Source organism: Dipteris shenzhenensis, chromosome 1, assembly GCF_047967505.1.
Source record: "Dipteris shenzhenensis isolate YYH24624 ecotype China chromosome 1, Dip_SZ_1.0, whole genome shotgun sequence".
Lineage (NCBI taxonomy): Eukaryota > Viridiplantae > Streptophyta > Polypodiopsida > Gleicheniales > Dipteridaceae > Dipteris > Dipteris shenzhenensis.
In genome coordinates this window covers 42410657-42423029 of record NC_141596.1, presented here as the reverse complement: position 1 = coordinate 42423029, position 12373 = coordinate 42410657, and the positions used below count along the sequence as shown (strand labels likewise).

At 48.1% G+C, this 12373-nt stretch overlaps 1 protein-coding gene across 2 annotated transcripts; it reads left to right on the top strand.

The window, feature by feature from the left end:
- Positions 1–8176: 8176 nt before the first annotated feature.
- Positions 8177–11785, top strand: LOC147905868 (uncharacterized). 2 transcript variants are annotated; one of them, XM_087375169.1, is made up of 2 exons: positions 8177–8526; positions 8695–11785. In XM_087375169.1, the coding sequence occupies exon 2, from the start codon at positions 8958–8960 to the stop codon at positions 11337–11339; it is 2382 nt and encodes a 793-aa protein (XP_087231295.1). In that variant the 5' UTR covers positions 8177–8526; positions 8695–8957; the 3' UTR covers positions 11340–11785. The 2 variants fall into 2 exon arrangements, with proteins under 2 accessions (XP_087231295.1, XP_087231300.1); XM_087375174.1 differs by having other exon boundaries at positions 8177–8532.
- Positions 11786–12373: the final 588 nt, after the last annotated feature.

The following is a 12373-nucleotide window of genomic DNA, read 5'->3' as shown; positions in this document are numbered from 1 at the left end:
AACTGAGACCAAACGCATTGGCCATTTCTAGATCCCTGGGAGCCCCAAAGGCATCACAAATTTTCTCAAATCATTCCACGTGGGAGACCGGGTCTCCTTCCCCAAGGAATTTGATCATTAACTTGGAGATGGCTATGGGTCGGCTCCTTGAGGGATTCGTAATCCCTGCAGGAAACACTGGGGCGGGTGGAGATGGTGTGGCCCCCCTTCATAGGGCATTCACCAAGATGCGCATTGCCTCATCAGTTAACACTATTTGGGCAACTAGTGGGGGCGGTGCCGCTGTGGGCCTAACGGGATGCAAGGGTGGCCTTAAGCTTGGCCCTGGTGGTGGTATCCATGTAATTGCTGGTACCGGCATTGGAACGGATGCGCCAAGGTATGGATGGAAACGGCCATACTCCAGGTGGGAGTGGGTCATGGGGCATGGGCACGGCACGGTGGTTCCATGCAATGGGCGATAGGGTGGAATCTGTGGAGCCCCATAGTTGATGAAAGTTGGTGGCACATGGGTTGTTGGGGGTTCATAAGATGCCCCTCCTTGGAAGCCTCTCGCATCCCCTCGGTTGGGGTCTTACCCTTGGAAGTCCCTCATCCATGGATCTTCATCATGCATGTGTTCCCATTGAGGGTGCCTGCAAAGGAGGAGGGTCCTGGGTCCACAAATGTGGTTTTCGTCCCAATCTGCATTTTGGGAGCATGATGTTGCTGACCTTCCCTTCCTGCAAACATGCTAGCGAAGGGGTTCTCCATGTCTGCCGACTTTGTTTGGCCTAAACGTCCGAACATGTTGGAGAACGTACCTCTTAACCTGGATGCTATAGAAGGTGTGGGAGAGTTGGGAGAGGCCATACTAGTGAATGGGGCTTCGGAATCCCTTTTACACAAGGGGTCTTGCATTACCTCGTCCAATCTCTCCGTCTCGTCGGAGCTAGATAGATTCTCATGTCGGGGTCCTATTACCGAGTGGGAGCTAGGAATCAAGCTTTCGAATCAGGCTGCCCAGCTAGGGCGAAAAGTGGGCTGAGTGGCGTAGCTCAAAGCACTATCTTCCGGCGCAGGATCCTTGGACAAAATTCTCCCGGACCGCAAGTGCATGTATGAGACCTCTAACTAGGCACACTTATGCTGAACTATAGTTCTTGAAATTTTTTTATTCTGGACTACCGCAAAGGTATCCCCACGGTTGTAGGGATAGCTCTATGGTGACAGTCGTAGGGATAGGTTATTGCACTGGTCGGCAAGATGTCAGTAAAGCAACGGGTGACGAGATAGGGTGTAATGCGCCGGTCAGTGGGATGTTAGCAAAGCAGCGGGCAGTGGGCTAGGATGTAACGCACCAATCAACGGGATGTCAATAAAGCAGCGGGCGACGGGATAGGATGTAATGCGCCGGTCGGCGGGATAGATAGTGCCACTTGTTCGGAGGGATAGGACACAGGTGGTACCCCCGCGGATGTAGGGATAAGTTTAAGAAAACGGTCTGAGGGATAATGGGGTTGGTGGGATATTAACTAACGCGTCAGTCAACAGAATAATTATAGCGATGGACGTGGCAATAGCAAGATAACAGCGGTCGGAGGGATAAGCTTACCGCTCCGGTTGGGGGGATATATGGATTGGCGGGATACAAATATGGCCACAGACGTGGAGATGACTAAAGACACCGATCGACAGGATAATGTTATAGCGACGGCGGTCATAGGGATAGACGCTATGGCCACGGGTCAACGACTCTTAAGTCGACGGGATAATTAACTATGACATGCATTTAATCAAGGCGACAGGTTAGGCCATGGTCAAAAGTTAGGTCGGCGGGATACGGCTATGGCACCGGGTCAACGAGGTTTGACCGATGGGATACGGCTATGGCAAGGGTCGACGGGATAGCACTAACACGTTGACCCGTGGGGATAGAGAAACACTACATCACCGATAGGATTTTGGTGGATTTTGGGGAATTTTGAGTTTTTGTTCCTGTTTTTCTGTGCTAGGGGGGTGCTACACTACCTAGTCTACCTACTCAATGAAAAAAACTTGAAAGAAAAACAACTTTTGCAAGCCAAAATGCAAGATTTCTTGAGGGGTGAGTTTTACCACACAAAACAACTTCGAAATTCAGCAAGAATCATCATTTTTTGTTGTTTTTTGTGTGTTTAGACATTATACACTCCTTAGCAATCTTTCCAACTAACTTCCTACCAACTCAAAACACTAAAAAACATAAAAAACAAGCTTCAAATGATCAAAAAGACTCTTCAATAGAAAATGACAGCTTTTCTAACTTTTTCGTCCAAACTCACTCTTCTTCACTCTTTCCTCTCCTATAACTCCACTAACAAAGCTCCAAGTTAAGCTTGAAGCCTTGTGCAATGGGTAGATAACGAAAGAAGACAAGTGCAATGCAAAAGCATACCTCTAGTCCACGGCAGCGGTGCCAAAAATGTGTAGTCTCGACGGTGACTCACGTGTCGTGGGGATGTTAAAGAGATGCCGATGGAGCCTCCACTCCATGCTACTCCTTGTGAGAGAAATGCAAGGTACGAACCATCCGCATGTGTCACTCAAGCGGCTTTCGGATTGTTGCAATGTGTTTCCACGAGAGAAGACGGAAGGGGGAGAGGGGAGAAGAGAGGGGAGAGGGGAGGGAGAAGGAGAAGGGAACACGAGAGTGAAGGGGGATGGAGTGGCAAACACAAGGGCACTACAATGCAAGCAAGGGAACACCCAAAACACTCTTGGAAGAGAAGAGGGAGCTTGTATTCAAACTTGTGCAAACAACAATGAAGACCAAAGTCAACCCTTTGGCCTTTTATACATGTCACCTTTTGAAGGGAGGGCCAACTCTTTTCCTTTTAGCACTCTCCCTCTCTTTACATTAAACGTCTCTTGGGGCCATAGGGTGCCAAGGCATATTGCTATTCTTTCCATCTCTCCCTACTAGCGGAAATAGTGCTTGTGTTAACCATATAAAAGCGCTTGGGACAAGCCTGGCATTAGGAGGTGTTCCTAACCGGCATTAGGAGGCTTGGGACATCAAGCCTGGCATTAGGAGGTGTTCCTAACTGGCTCCCAAATAGCGCTTGTGTTAGCCTTGCGCCTCCAAGCCCTAAGCTATTTGGGGTTCAAACCCCTTGTACGAGGCTCAAAACCTAGAGTGGTGAGGCTTAACTCCCGCGAGACACTTAACCACAACTTGCAGCTGAAACCTAGAGCCTGTGAGCTGGAACCTGCAACTTGTGCCCCTTGCCTGCAATCTTTGACCATGGGGTATTTGGGGCTCAAACTCTCTGAGCTTGTATTGTACTCCTTCCATGGCTGTAACCGTTGAAATAAATAATGAAGCCTAATCACCTCTAATCACTGATTACCATGCATTCGGCGACGGTACTCTGTGGATGTTAACATGCCCCCCTTCGTGTTTGCTGATCCGCCCTCGCGTCAGCCACGTTGCAGGAGGTGTGTGGTGAGGAATGTATGTAGGGCTACATAGCGGTCTAGCTGGCGTGGAGTTAGCTGAGTGAGGTACGAGCGATACTTCCAAAAGTGGGTGGCATGCATATTTTCGTACGTGCAGATGTGGTGTCTATGGAGATTACGGACGCGAAGGTAGAGGTAGAGGTAGAGGTCCTGAAATTGCATAGGACCGATGCCGGGGTTTAAGACAATCTGGTTGGTCGGATTGTGGAGGCGATTGTCGATGGGGTGACTGTAGGCGGGGAGGTCGCAGAGGAGTAAGAGGAGGAGGCGGTTGAAGTGGACCACTGCCACGACAGCAAGATCGAGTATTGAGTCGTACATGTTGTTGAATGACTGGAGGCAGAAGCAAAATCCCTCTTGAGTCATTTCTTTTGGGAAGTTGTACTTTGAAAAATTGTACAACATATTAGGGTCCTTTTGCTAGAGCTCTCGAAATTCCGCCCAAGACCATCATTGTTCCATTGGCATGTACAGGGGGTGGATCCGACGATTGATGTGGGCACTATGGTAGTACCGCCAAAATTGCTTCAACTTTAGGAAGGGAATGTGCCAGCGAGGCTGTAGGTTGGCATCTACATCGGTCCATGGGACTGGAGCATCAGGGGCGAGGTTGTATCCTCCTCTTGTGCGCTTTGGATGCATGCGCCGCTAGTCTATGAGGGGGCGCACCTCAAAGATTTCGTAGAGATGGGGGTGGGAGCCCTCAAGTTGGTGCTTCCAATGGTGCATAAGTGCACTATCTGGCAGCTCTTAGAATGATTGCAAGTCGGGGCACCACTGGACATTTTCAGGCGGGGAGGAGGGAGGAGCTTGCGGAGCCTCGTCATCTTCAACGAACATAGGTTCCGCTTTTGATGTGCCTCTTGGCTTTGTATCATCAGCTGTCTGTACAAAATTGGCTTCTTTGAGTTGCGTTCTTCAGGGAGGTCGATCGGAGCCATAGAGGAGATGGACGGAGGTCCCGTGCTGTGTGGTAGTGGTGTTAGAGGCATTGGAAGAATATTCGGGCAATGTTGTGTGAGCAAGGGGAGGTTGGGTGGCTTGCTGGGTGGGTTGGGCGGGATCCAGAGGAGGTGGTTGTGGGATTTTGGTAGGTGGGGCGGTAGAGTTAAATATTGCAATGGCTTCTTGGCCTTCCTCCTCGATTAGTTCCTCGAGATATGCTACATGTATTGTTTCAACATTGTTCACCAAGGACTTAAGTGAGTCTTGGAGAGCTTGTAGCACCCGGTTGAAGAGGATTATAATCCCGAGGTGGTTGTAGGTGGTGGGCTAGAATGCCGCACAATGCCCTTTAGATTGTATTGCGGAGACTCAGATCAACTCTTCTTCTTCTTCTTCTCCTTCTTCTTTTTCTTCTTTGTTGTTCATGAAGACTACCTTGTCCTTCCTTCTGGGTCCACTGATGATCCCCTTGTCAATCACAATTTCCTTGTGTAGGAATTCCTTGTACATTCTTGTTGGATCATTAATTTCCATATTCATCAACTCTACGCCATTAATCAGGCCACTTATGTCAATTGATTGGTGAGCAACCTTATTTGGGCCATCAAGTCATACATCGTCTCTTATAATCTTCACTTGATTCAAATTGAGCTTTATCATCACATTTCTTTACTGAAGTCATGTTGAAACCTCTTTGAAAATGCTTTCCTCAACTCTTCCATGTACAGCAAAGATGGTTCGGATACTTTTTCAAAGCATTTGATAGCTTTAGCTCCAAATGTTTTGTGCAAGTACATCAACTATTTGCCTACTATATTGCATTGCAATATATCCACCATTTGAAGGAAGCTCTTTAAATGTGAATGGGGATTTTCACCCTCTCTTTGCTTGTATATTTTTTAAATTTAATCTTCATCTTGGGTCCTATCATTACTAGAGGTTTCATTGGTGGACTCCCCAGTAAATCTTCCATTCTTATGAGTTTTGCCTTATTGAACTTAGAATCACTCCCTTTCCTTCGTGGATTTGGTGAGATACTACTTGCCAATTCTTTATGCCATCATACACCCAATTTCCCTTTGGAGATGAAATCTTGATTCCTTTAGCCTTCTTCTCTTACACACTCTTTTGGTTGTAGGACTACTTAGGCTACACAAAATTTGTAAACTATCCATGGTGGTGTATGACACATTGTTGGGATTAACTCTTGATTGATTGCTCTAACTTGGTTTTTCAACATAGCGCTTGTTGGCACCTTTTTGGACTACCTTTGCCAAACTTTATTTAGCAATATATCTATTGAAAGGTTCACCTTCATTGGTGACAAATTAGTTATTGGTAAGTGTGTGCGCGGCGTGCACGCGAGAGAGAGAGAGAGAGAGAGAGAGAGAGAGAGAGAGAGAGAGAGAGAGAGAGAGAGAGAGAGAGTTTATAATAGTATTAAACCAAGAAGCACACTTGTTTGTTCTTAAAAGAAAACTTTGGGAAGGAACCCCTAAAATTTTGAGGTAGGCTTTGTACAATCCCCCAAAATTTTGAAGTAGGCTTCGTACAATCTCCACACTAATTAATTGAGGGAATTTGTTTTGGAGAGCAACTTGAGTATTTGTTAGGTCACTAAGCCCTTCTGTCCAAGCCTTTTGGAACATGAATGAAGGATGATAGCATGTGCCATTGGTGGTTGACAATGTGATATTTGGAGTAAGCAAAGGGATAGCATGTGCTACCATTTTTTGCCTTGGTTGAAACATGTGAAAATGTCTACTATAGATGAACATCACCATACTTCTCATTTAAAGTTTCATGATAAATCTAAGCTTTTATACCTGTACAATGCAACTCAACCCGCTCTAGTCGTATAGAAATTCTCTAAGGCCTAGACTTTCTTTACTATGGGGAAATATTGAAAACTAGCAACCCAATCCTTGGGCTTGCTTAGAAGCTACCTAGCAAGGCAAAATATAATAGCACATCACAAACTTTACGTACAAGTAATCTATACTTAAGGGCCCCAACAATAGATACAAAATTTGCACACATTCGTTTAATAATTTGAGCATAAATAGGGTTCTAAAACAAATTACACAATGCAAACATAAAGGCATAGGTTGGAATTCTATGGTTGTGCTTATAGAAAGCACGATCCAGTGTATGTTATGCATGCATTAGTCAAACTCGTCCTTTTCTTTATCTAATCTTTGAGGAATTCTGAGTTCATGTTCATGTTGCCTTGTAAGATGAGGTCACTGTTGAAAACTTGACTCCTTGAAGAGCATACAATGTTCGTATGAGATGGAGTGAGAACCCTGGTTGTGCTTACATAAAGGATGGTCTAGTGATGTTGACCTTCTCTTTACCTAGTTGCGAAGAAAGTTTTTGAGTTCTTGTTCACATTGCGTTGTATGATGAGTTCAGTAGTGCCATGATACAAACATTGACCTCTTGGAGGGCACGTGTGGGATGGGGTGAGTAACAAGGACATGATTGGCAGCCTTGACTGTATTGCAATTGCGAAATGAGGCTCGACCTTGTTTTTTTTTTTTTAATTTATAAATGCTGGGTGTATTAAGGAGGATGGTCAGTCCTAATGGCGGGCGCCACGACCTACGTTGGGCACTGAGCCAACAGGTCAAAATCATCCTACCCTAAGATTGTGTTCCATAGATAAAAGTGTGTGGCTGACCACTAGATCTGAGGGGTCAAGAATTCGGCCAAAGTCCCTAAGAAGGGCCTTGGTAGCCGCTCCAATAGTTGCGGATCTGAAGCCCACTTGGACCCTATGCTTGAAGATGCTCCCATTACGAATTTCCCCATGCTTGAAGAGGCTTGACCTTGTTGCCATCACATATGCTATTTTGTGAATGATGTAAGTCTTCCACATTAGAGGCATTCGGCTTCCTTATAGTTAGAACAACTTTTAGATCATGTGGAGGGTTGAGGGTCCATTTCTTTGTGCCCTCCCCATCCGAGTCAAGTAAGTGATTTTGAACTAGAAAGTAGCTCCAACATGTGCGAACTCCCAACTTGTGTGAGCTCCCAAGTAGGTGATTTTGCTAGTTCAAGTAAAATGGAAATTGGTGCTCATAAGTTGCTATGGAGACTTTGTTGAACTTGAGTTAGGAGAGTGTACCCTTGTCGATGGATGCAAGAATCAAACTGAGGACTAGGGACACACGTTTATCCTAACTAGTCAGAATAAAGGCGAATCTGTAAGTCAACCCATTCTTACTTCTCAAAATGTTTCAGCTTACCGAGTGTCACATTGAATTACTCAAAAGAACTGATCAGCAGTTGCAAGGATGAAGCGCGATCTCCGGAAGTGTTCCCGAGTTTCGACCGATGCACAACAGCAGCAGTAGGAGGCGGGAAGGGAGGGTTAAATTGTCTGAGTGGGAAGGACGCGGCGGATGGGAGGTGGGATGAAAGGGGGGGGGTAAGGAAGATGGGGGGAGGAAAACGGTTGAGATAGGAACCAAGGAAAGTAATAACGAGGGGGGGGGGGGGGCGGGGGCAACAACCGAAGGGGGCTGGAATTTAATGAGGAGCAGATGAGGGAGCGAGATAAGGGGGAAGGGCGGGGGTAAGGTTAGGTGTAAGGTTAGGTGAAGAGGGTGAGGGAGAGGGGGGGTGAAGAGGGTTAGGGGGAGGGTGACGAGGCATACTGAGCAACGGGAAGAGGGGGTAACAAATGCAGGCAGCCTGGAACGGCGCAGCAGCATGTGCTGTTTATGGGCGATGAGCGTGCCTTCCCTGCCTTGCCGGGCAGGCCAGCACACCTCCTCCTCCCTCAACTTTACGTAGCCATCGCTCTTCCTCACTCTCCCTCCCTGCTCTCCCTCCTTCTCCTCCTCTAAAGCTTCCCCTTTTCCATATTCATCTTCCCTGCCCCCCCCCCTAGATCACGTCCCTTCAAAAGTTGCCTTCCAGTTGACTGCCTTTCCAGTACAGTAAAAGCTTACGCCCCGCCTGCTGCTGCTCCCGTGCCCTGCCTGCATGACTGGCTTGGATTCCACTCTCTTCTGAGCTTCCTTGCCTGCGCGCATGACGCGTTTCTGAGCTTCCGCTGTGCTTCCTCTCAGAAACGTGGGCGTCGCCTCTTTGGTAAGGGTGAGAACTCAAGGCCACTCCGCCTTCTCTCCAGTTTCTTTTTTTTCTTGCTGCATTGCCCGTTGCGGGTGCATTTCTCGTTTTTCGTCTTGCACGAGATGCTTGCCTGAAAGCTTGCGGAGTTTAAGTTATTGCATTTGTCTGTCCGAGAGCGGAATGCAGTAGCAGCGACCCTTGTGGCAGATCGAAGAGAACAGGATCTAGCGAGGAGAAAAGAAGAGTCTCTTGCAGGGGATGGATGCCTGGTCTTGGGCTGCAGAGAGACAGCGTGGTTTGAAGTGAAAAGAAGTTCTCGAGATATTTGCACTTGGCTTTGAGGAAAGGAGGAGCTGAACAGCGCGAGAACGAGGAAGGTTGACGGAGAAGGGGAGTGAAGTTGTGGTTGGCGGCAGCGAGAGCATGAGAAGCTGTTAGTGGGACAGAAAATGAAGAAGCGAGGCAAGATGGCTATGGGCGAGCTGAGAGGCACAGGCAAGCGATGCTGGGCGATGGGAGGGAGGATGTTCCTGCTGTGCGTGCTGTTGATAGGTGCAGGAAAGGTAGGTGAAGGATTGTCGGAGGAAATCGACGCGGGAATAAGTAGGAGGAGTTCAGACGGAGGGTTTTCCGAGCGGTTCTACGTAGGGAGGCATCTCACGGAGGAAGATAGCAAGCAGCTGGTGGAGAAACAGCAGGCACATGTGGAGGAGTTCTACGGAGAGGCAACAACAAAGAGGAGGATAACAGCGGAAGAAGTATTGGGAAGGAGAAGAACAGTAGAGGTAGATCCAAGCTTGGAGTTCGAGAACGAGAGGCAGAGGGAAGCATACGTTGCATTGCAAGCATGGAAATCGGTCATCTTCTCCGACCCTCTGGGATACACAGCAACATGGGTTGGCCCTGAAGTCTGCAACTACAGAGGAGTTTTCTGTGCTGAAGCTCTTGATGATCCCTGCATAGAGACTGTGGCTGGCATAGACCTTAACCATGCAGATCTTGCTGGTTTTCTTCCTGAAGAGCTTGGCCTCCTCACGGACCTCGCCCTCTTCCATATCAACTCCAACAGATTTTGTGGCATTGTCCCCCTCAGCTTCAGCAACCTCCACCTTCTCTTTGAGCTTGACCTCAGTAATAACCGCTTTGTTGGTCCCTTCCCCACTGTTGTGCTCTCCCTCCCTAGCCTCTATTACCTTGATCTCCGTTACAATGAGTTTGAGGGTGAGGTCCCTAGTACTATATTCAGTAGAAACTTGGATGCCATCTTCCTCAACAACAACAGATTTGTCAAGGGCATCCCTCTCAACCTCGGTAGCTCCCCTGCCTCTGTGCTTGTCCTTGCTAACAATCACTTCTCTGGCTGTGTTCCCCCCAGCATTGGCAACTTGGGTGCCACTCTTGAAGAAATCATTTTGCTCGATAATCAGCTCACTGGGTGCCTCAACCCAGACATTGGGGAGCTCAGGAACTTGACGGTGCTGGATGTGAGCTTCAATCAGCTGAGTGGGACGCTACCTGAGACCATTGCAGAGATGGTGAGCTTGGAGCAGTTGGACGTAGCTGACAACTTGTTTACAGGGGAAATCCCTCCAGAGATCTGTGCTCTTCCAAAGCTCGAGAACTTCACCTACTCTGATAATTTCTTCACTGGGGAGGCACCCAATTGCCTAGCTCTTCCTGTAAGGGGAGTCTCCTTCAACGACAGGTTCAATTGTATTCCAGGGAGACCAGCTCAGAGATCATTCAAGGAGTGTGCTGGAGAGCTTTCTCATACAAAGAGTTGTGATGAGTTTGGGTGTGGTGGTCATGGTGTTCCTGCTTCTCCCAAACATACTCCTCCTGTTCTCCATCCTCCTGCTTCTCCTCCTCCCCCTCCTCGAACCTGCCCTAAGAAAATCAACCATCCCCCTCCCACAATTCCTCTTCCTCCAGCCCCCTCTCAATCCGGTTCTTCCCCTACATTCTTTCCTCCACCGGCTCCTTCCACAATTCCTCTTTCACCAGCTCCATCTGGTTCTCCTCCTACCGTCTTTCCTTCCCCTGCTCCTTCCCCTTCTGAATCTGCTTCTCCTCCACAGCCATCTGTTGTGCCTTCTGTGTCCCCAACCCCATACGAGTATTATTCACCTCCCCCTCCTCCCCTTCCCCCTCTACCTGCATCCCCTCCACCACCCTCACCTTCCTTGCCATCTTTGTCTCCACCTCCACCTGCTTCGCCTTCACCCCCACCCCGACCCCCATCTATGCCATCTCAGTCTCCACCACCTCCACCTCCACCTCCACCTCCACCTGCTTCACCCCCACCATCCTTGCCTTATCACTCTTCTCCTCCACCCCCTCCCGCGCATACATACCCTCCACCATCCCCTCCCGTTCACACATATCCTCTACCCACCCCTCCACTACCCCCACTCACACCTCCTTATATGTATTTATCACCACCGCCACCTCCTCCCCCATCTCCCCTTGCATCTCCTCCTTCCCCACAACCGGTGTTCCCTTCTCCATCCCCAACTCCACCGTACGTTTCCAAATCCCCACCACCAGTGTTTCCTCCTCCATCCCCAACACCACCTTATGTTTACAAAGCCCCACCTCCAGAGTTTCCTCCTCAATCCTCGCCTCCACCATCCGCCAATGCACCTTCACCTCAGCTTCCCACGCCATTTACTAACCCACCTGCACAGCCGCCTTGTGAGTCTGAATCGCCCCCACTTCCACCTTCAATCCCGCCGTCCTCGCCCCCGCCAGAGGTGTTTTACACATCTCCCCCTCCCCCTAACTCCCCTCCTCCTTACAGGTATCAGTCTCCTCCCCCGCCTGTTTACTAGGCATGCATTGTTTTTGAGCATCCTCTCACAACCGTTTCCTCTATTATTCACGTGGCCAACATTTTCCTCCTAGAGCTGTGGCCTTATCAGCTGTTTCAAAATTTGGTGCTCCTTTCATATTGTGGAGCTAAGGATTGGAAACTGTTCCTTGTTTTAAACGTCATGCATGGGAAAGCTGGTGCAACTGCTTGAGGGGCCAAAAATGCGAATGTGCGAAGGTGTTGCAAATCAGCATAAATAATTTTCAAAGCTGATGTTGGTGTACAACGTCGTTTGAAACGGAAAGTGCTGGGTCCAGAGGGATAAATAGGTTGCCTTCCTGCAGCCCGCAATGTTGATATCATTTTATTTGTGGAGATTGGTTCTTATGCATGTTAGCTTATCTTGATTGTTGTACCTTGGCTTGCTTTCAAACACATGAATCAAGTATCTGCTTGATTACACGACTCGCGCGACATTGGAATACTGCATTGTTTGCTGTGATAATGTTCTCGCGTTCACGTAACAGGGAACATTTTCTTCGCGGGGCGCGTAGGGTCTAGACGGAAAGAAACCATGCGGGTGGGGGGCTGGGGCGCGAATTTTGAATGGTGGCTGACAGTTGTGCGTACAAAAGGTCATTTAATCGAGAATAGCTGTCAATTAGATCGACTTCATTACTCGATTCTATCAGCGCAAAATTTTGCCAAGTTGGAAAAGTAAATGAGTTACTATGCATGCCCATCGTGCATTGAATGCATCTTGCTAGTAGTGTGGGTTAAGTCTCTAAACACCCTTATTATTGTATTGTGGAATGAGATTCTTGTATAGCTAGCTCTGAAGTGAGGTTGTTATCCAAAAGGAGGGAACCTTCAAAACTAGCTGTACTTACAATTCGAGTTGACCATGCGTGCCTTTTGAGCCATTGTTCCAATGGGTTCATCTATACTATGCCCTAACTTGACGTCCTCCTTAGTTCTAGTAAGAGCCTATGTTGTTGCCCTTCAGTCTAATAAGAGGATGTGGCTCGTAGATAGTGAGGGTTTTGAAATCCT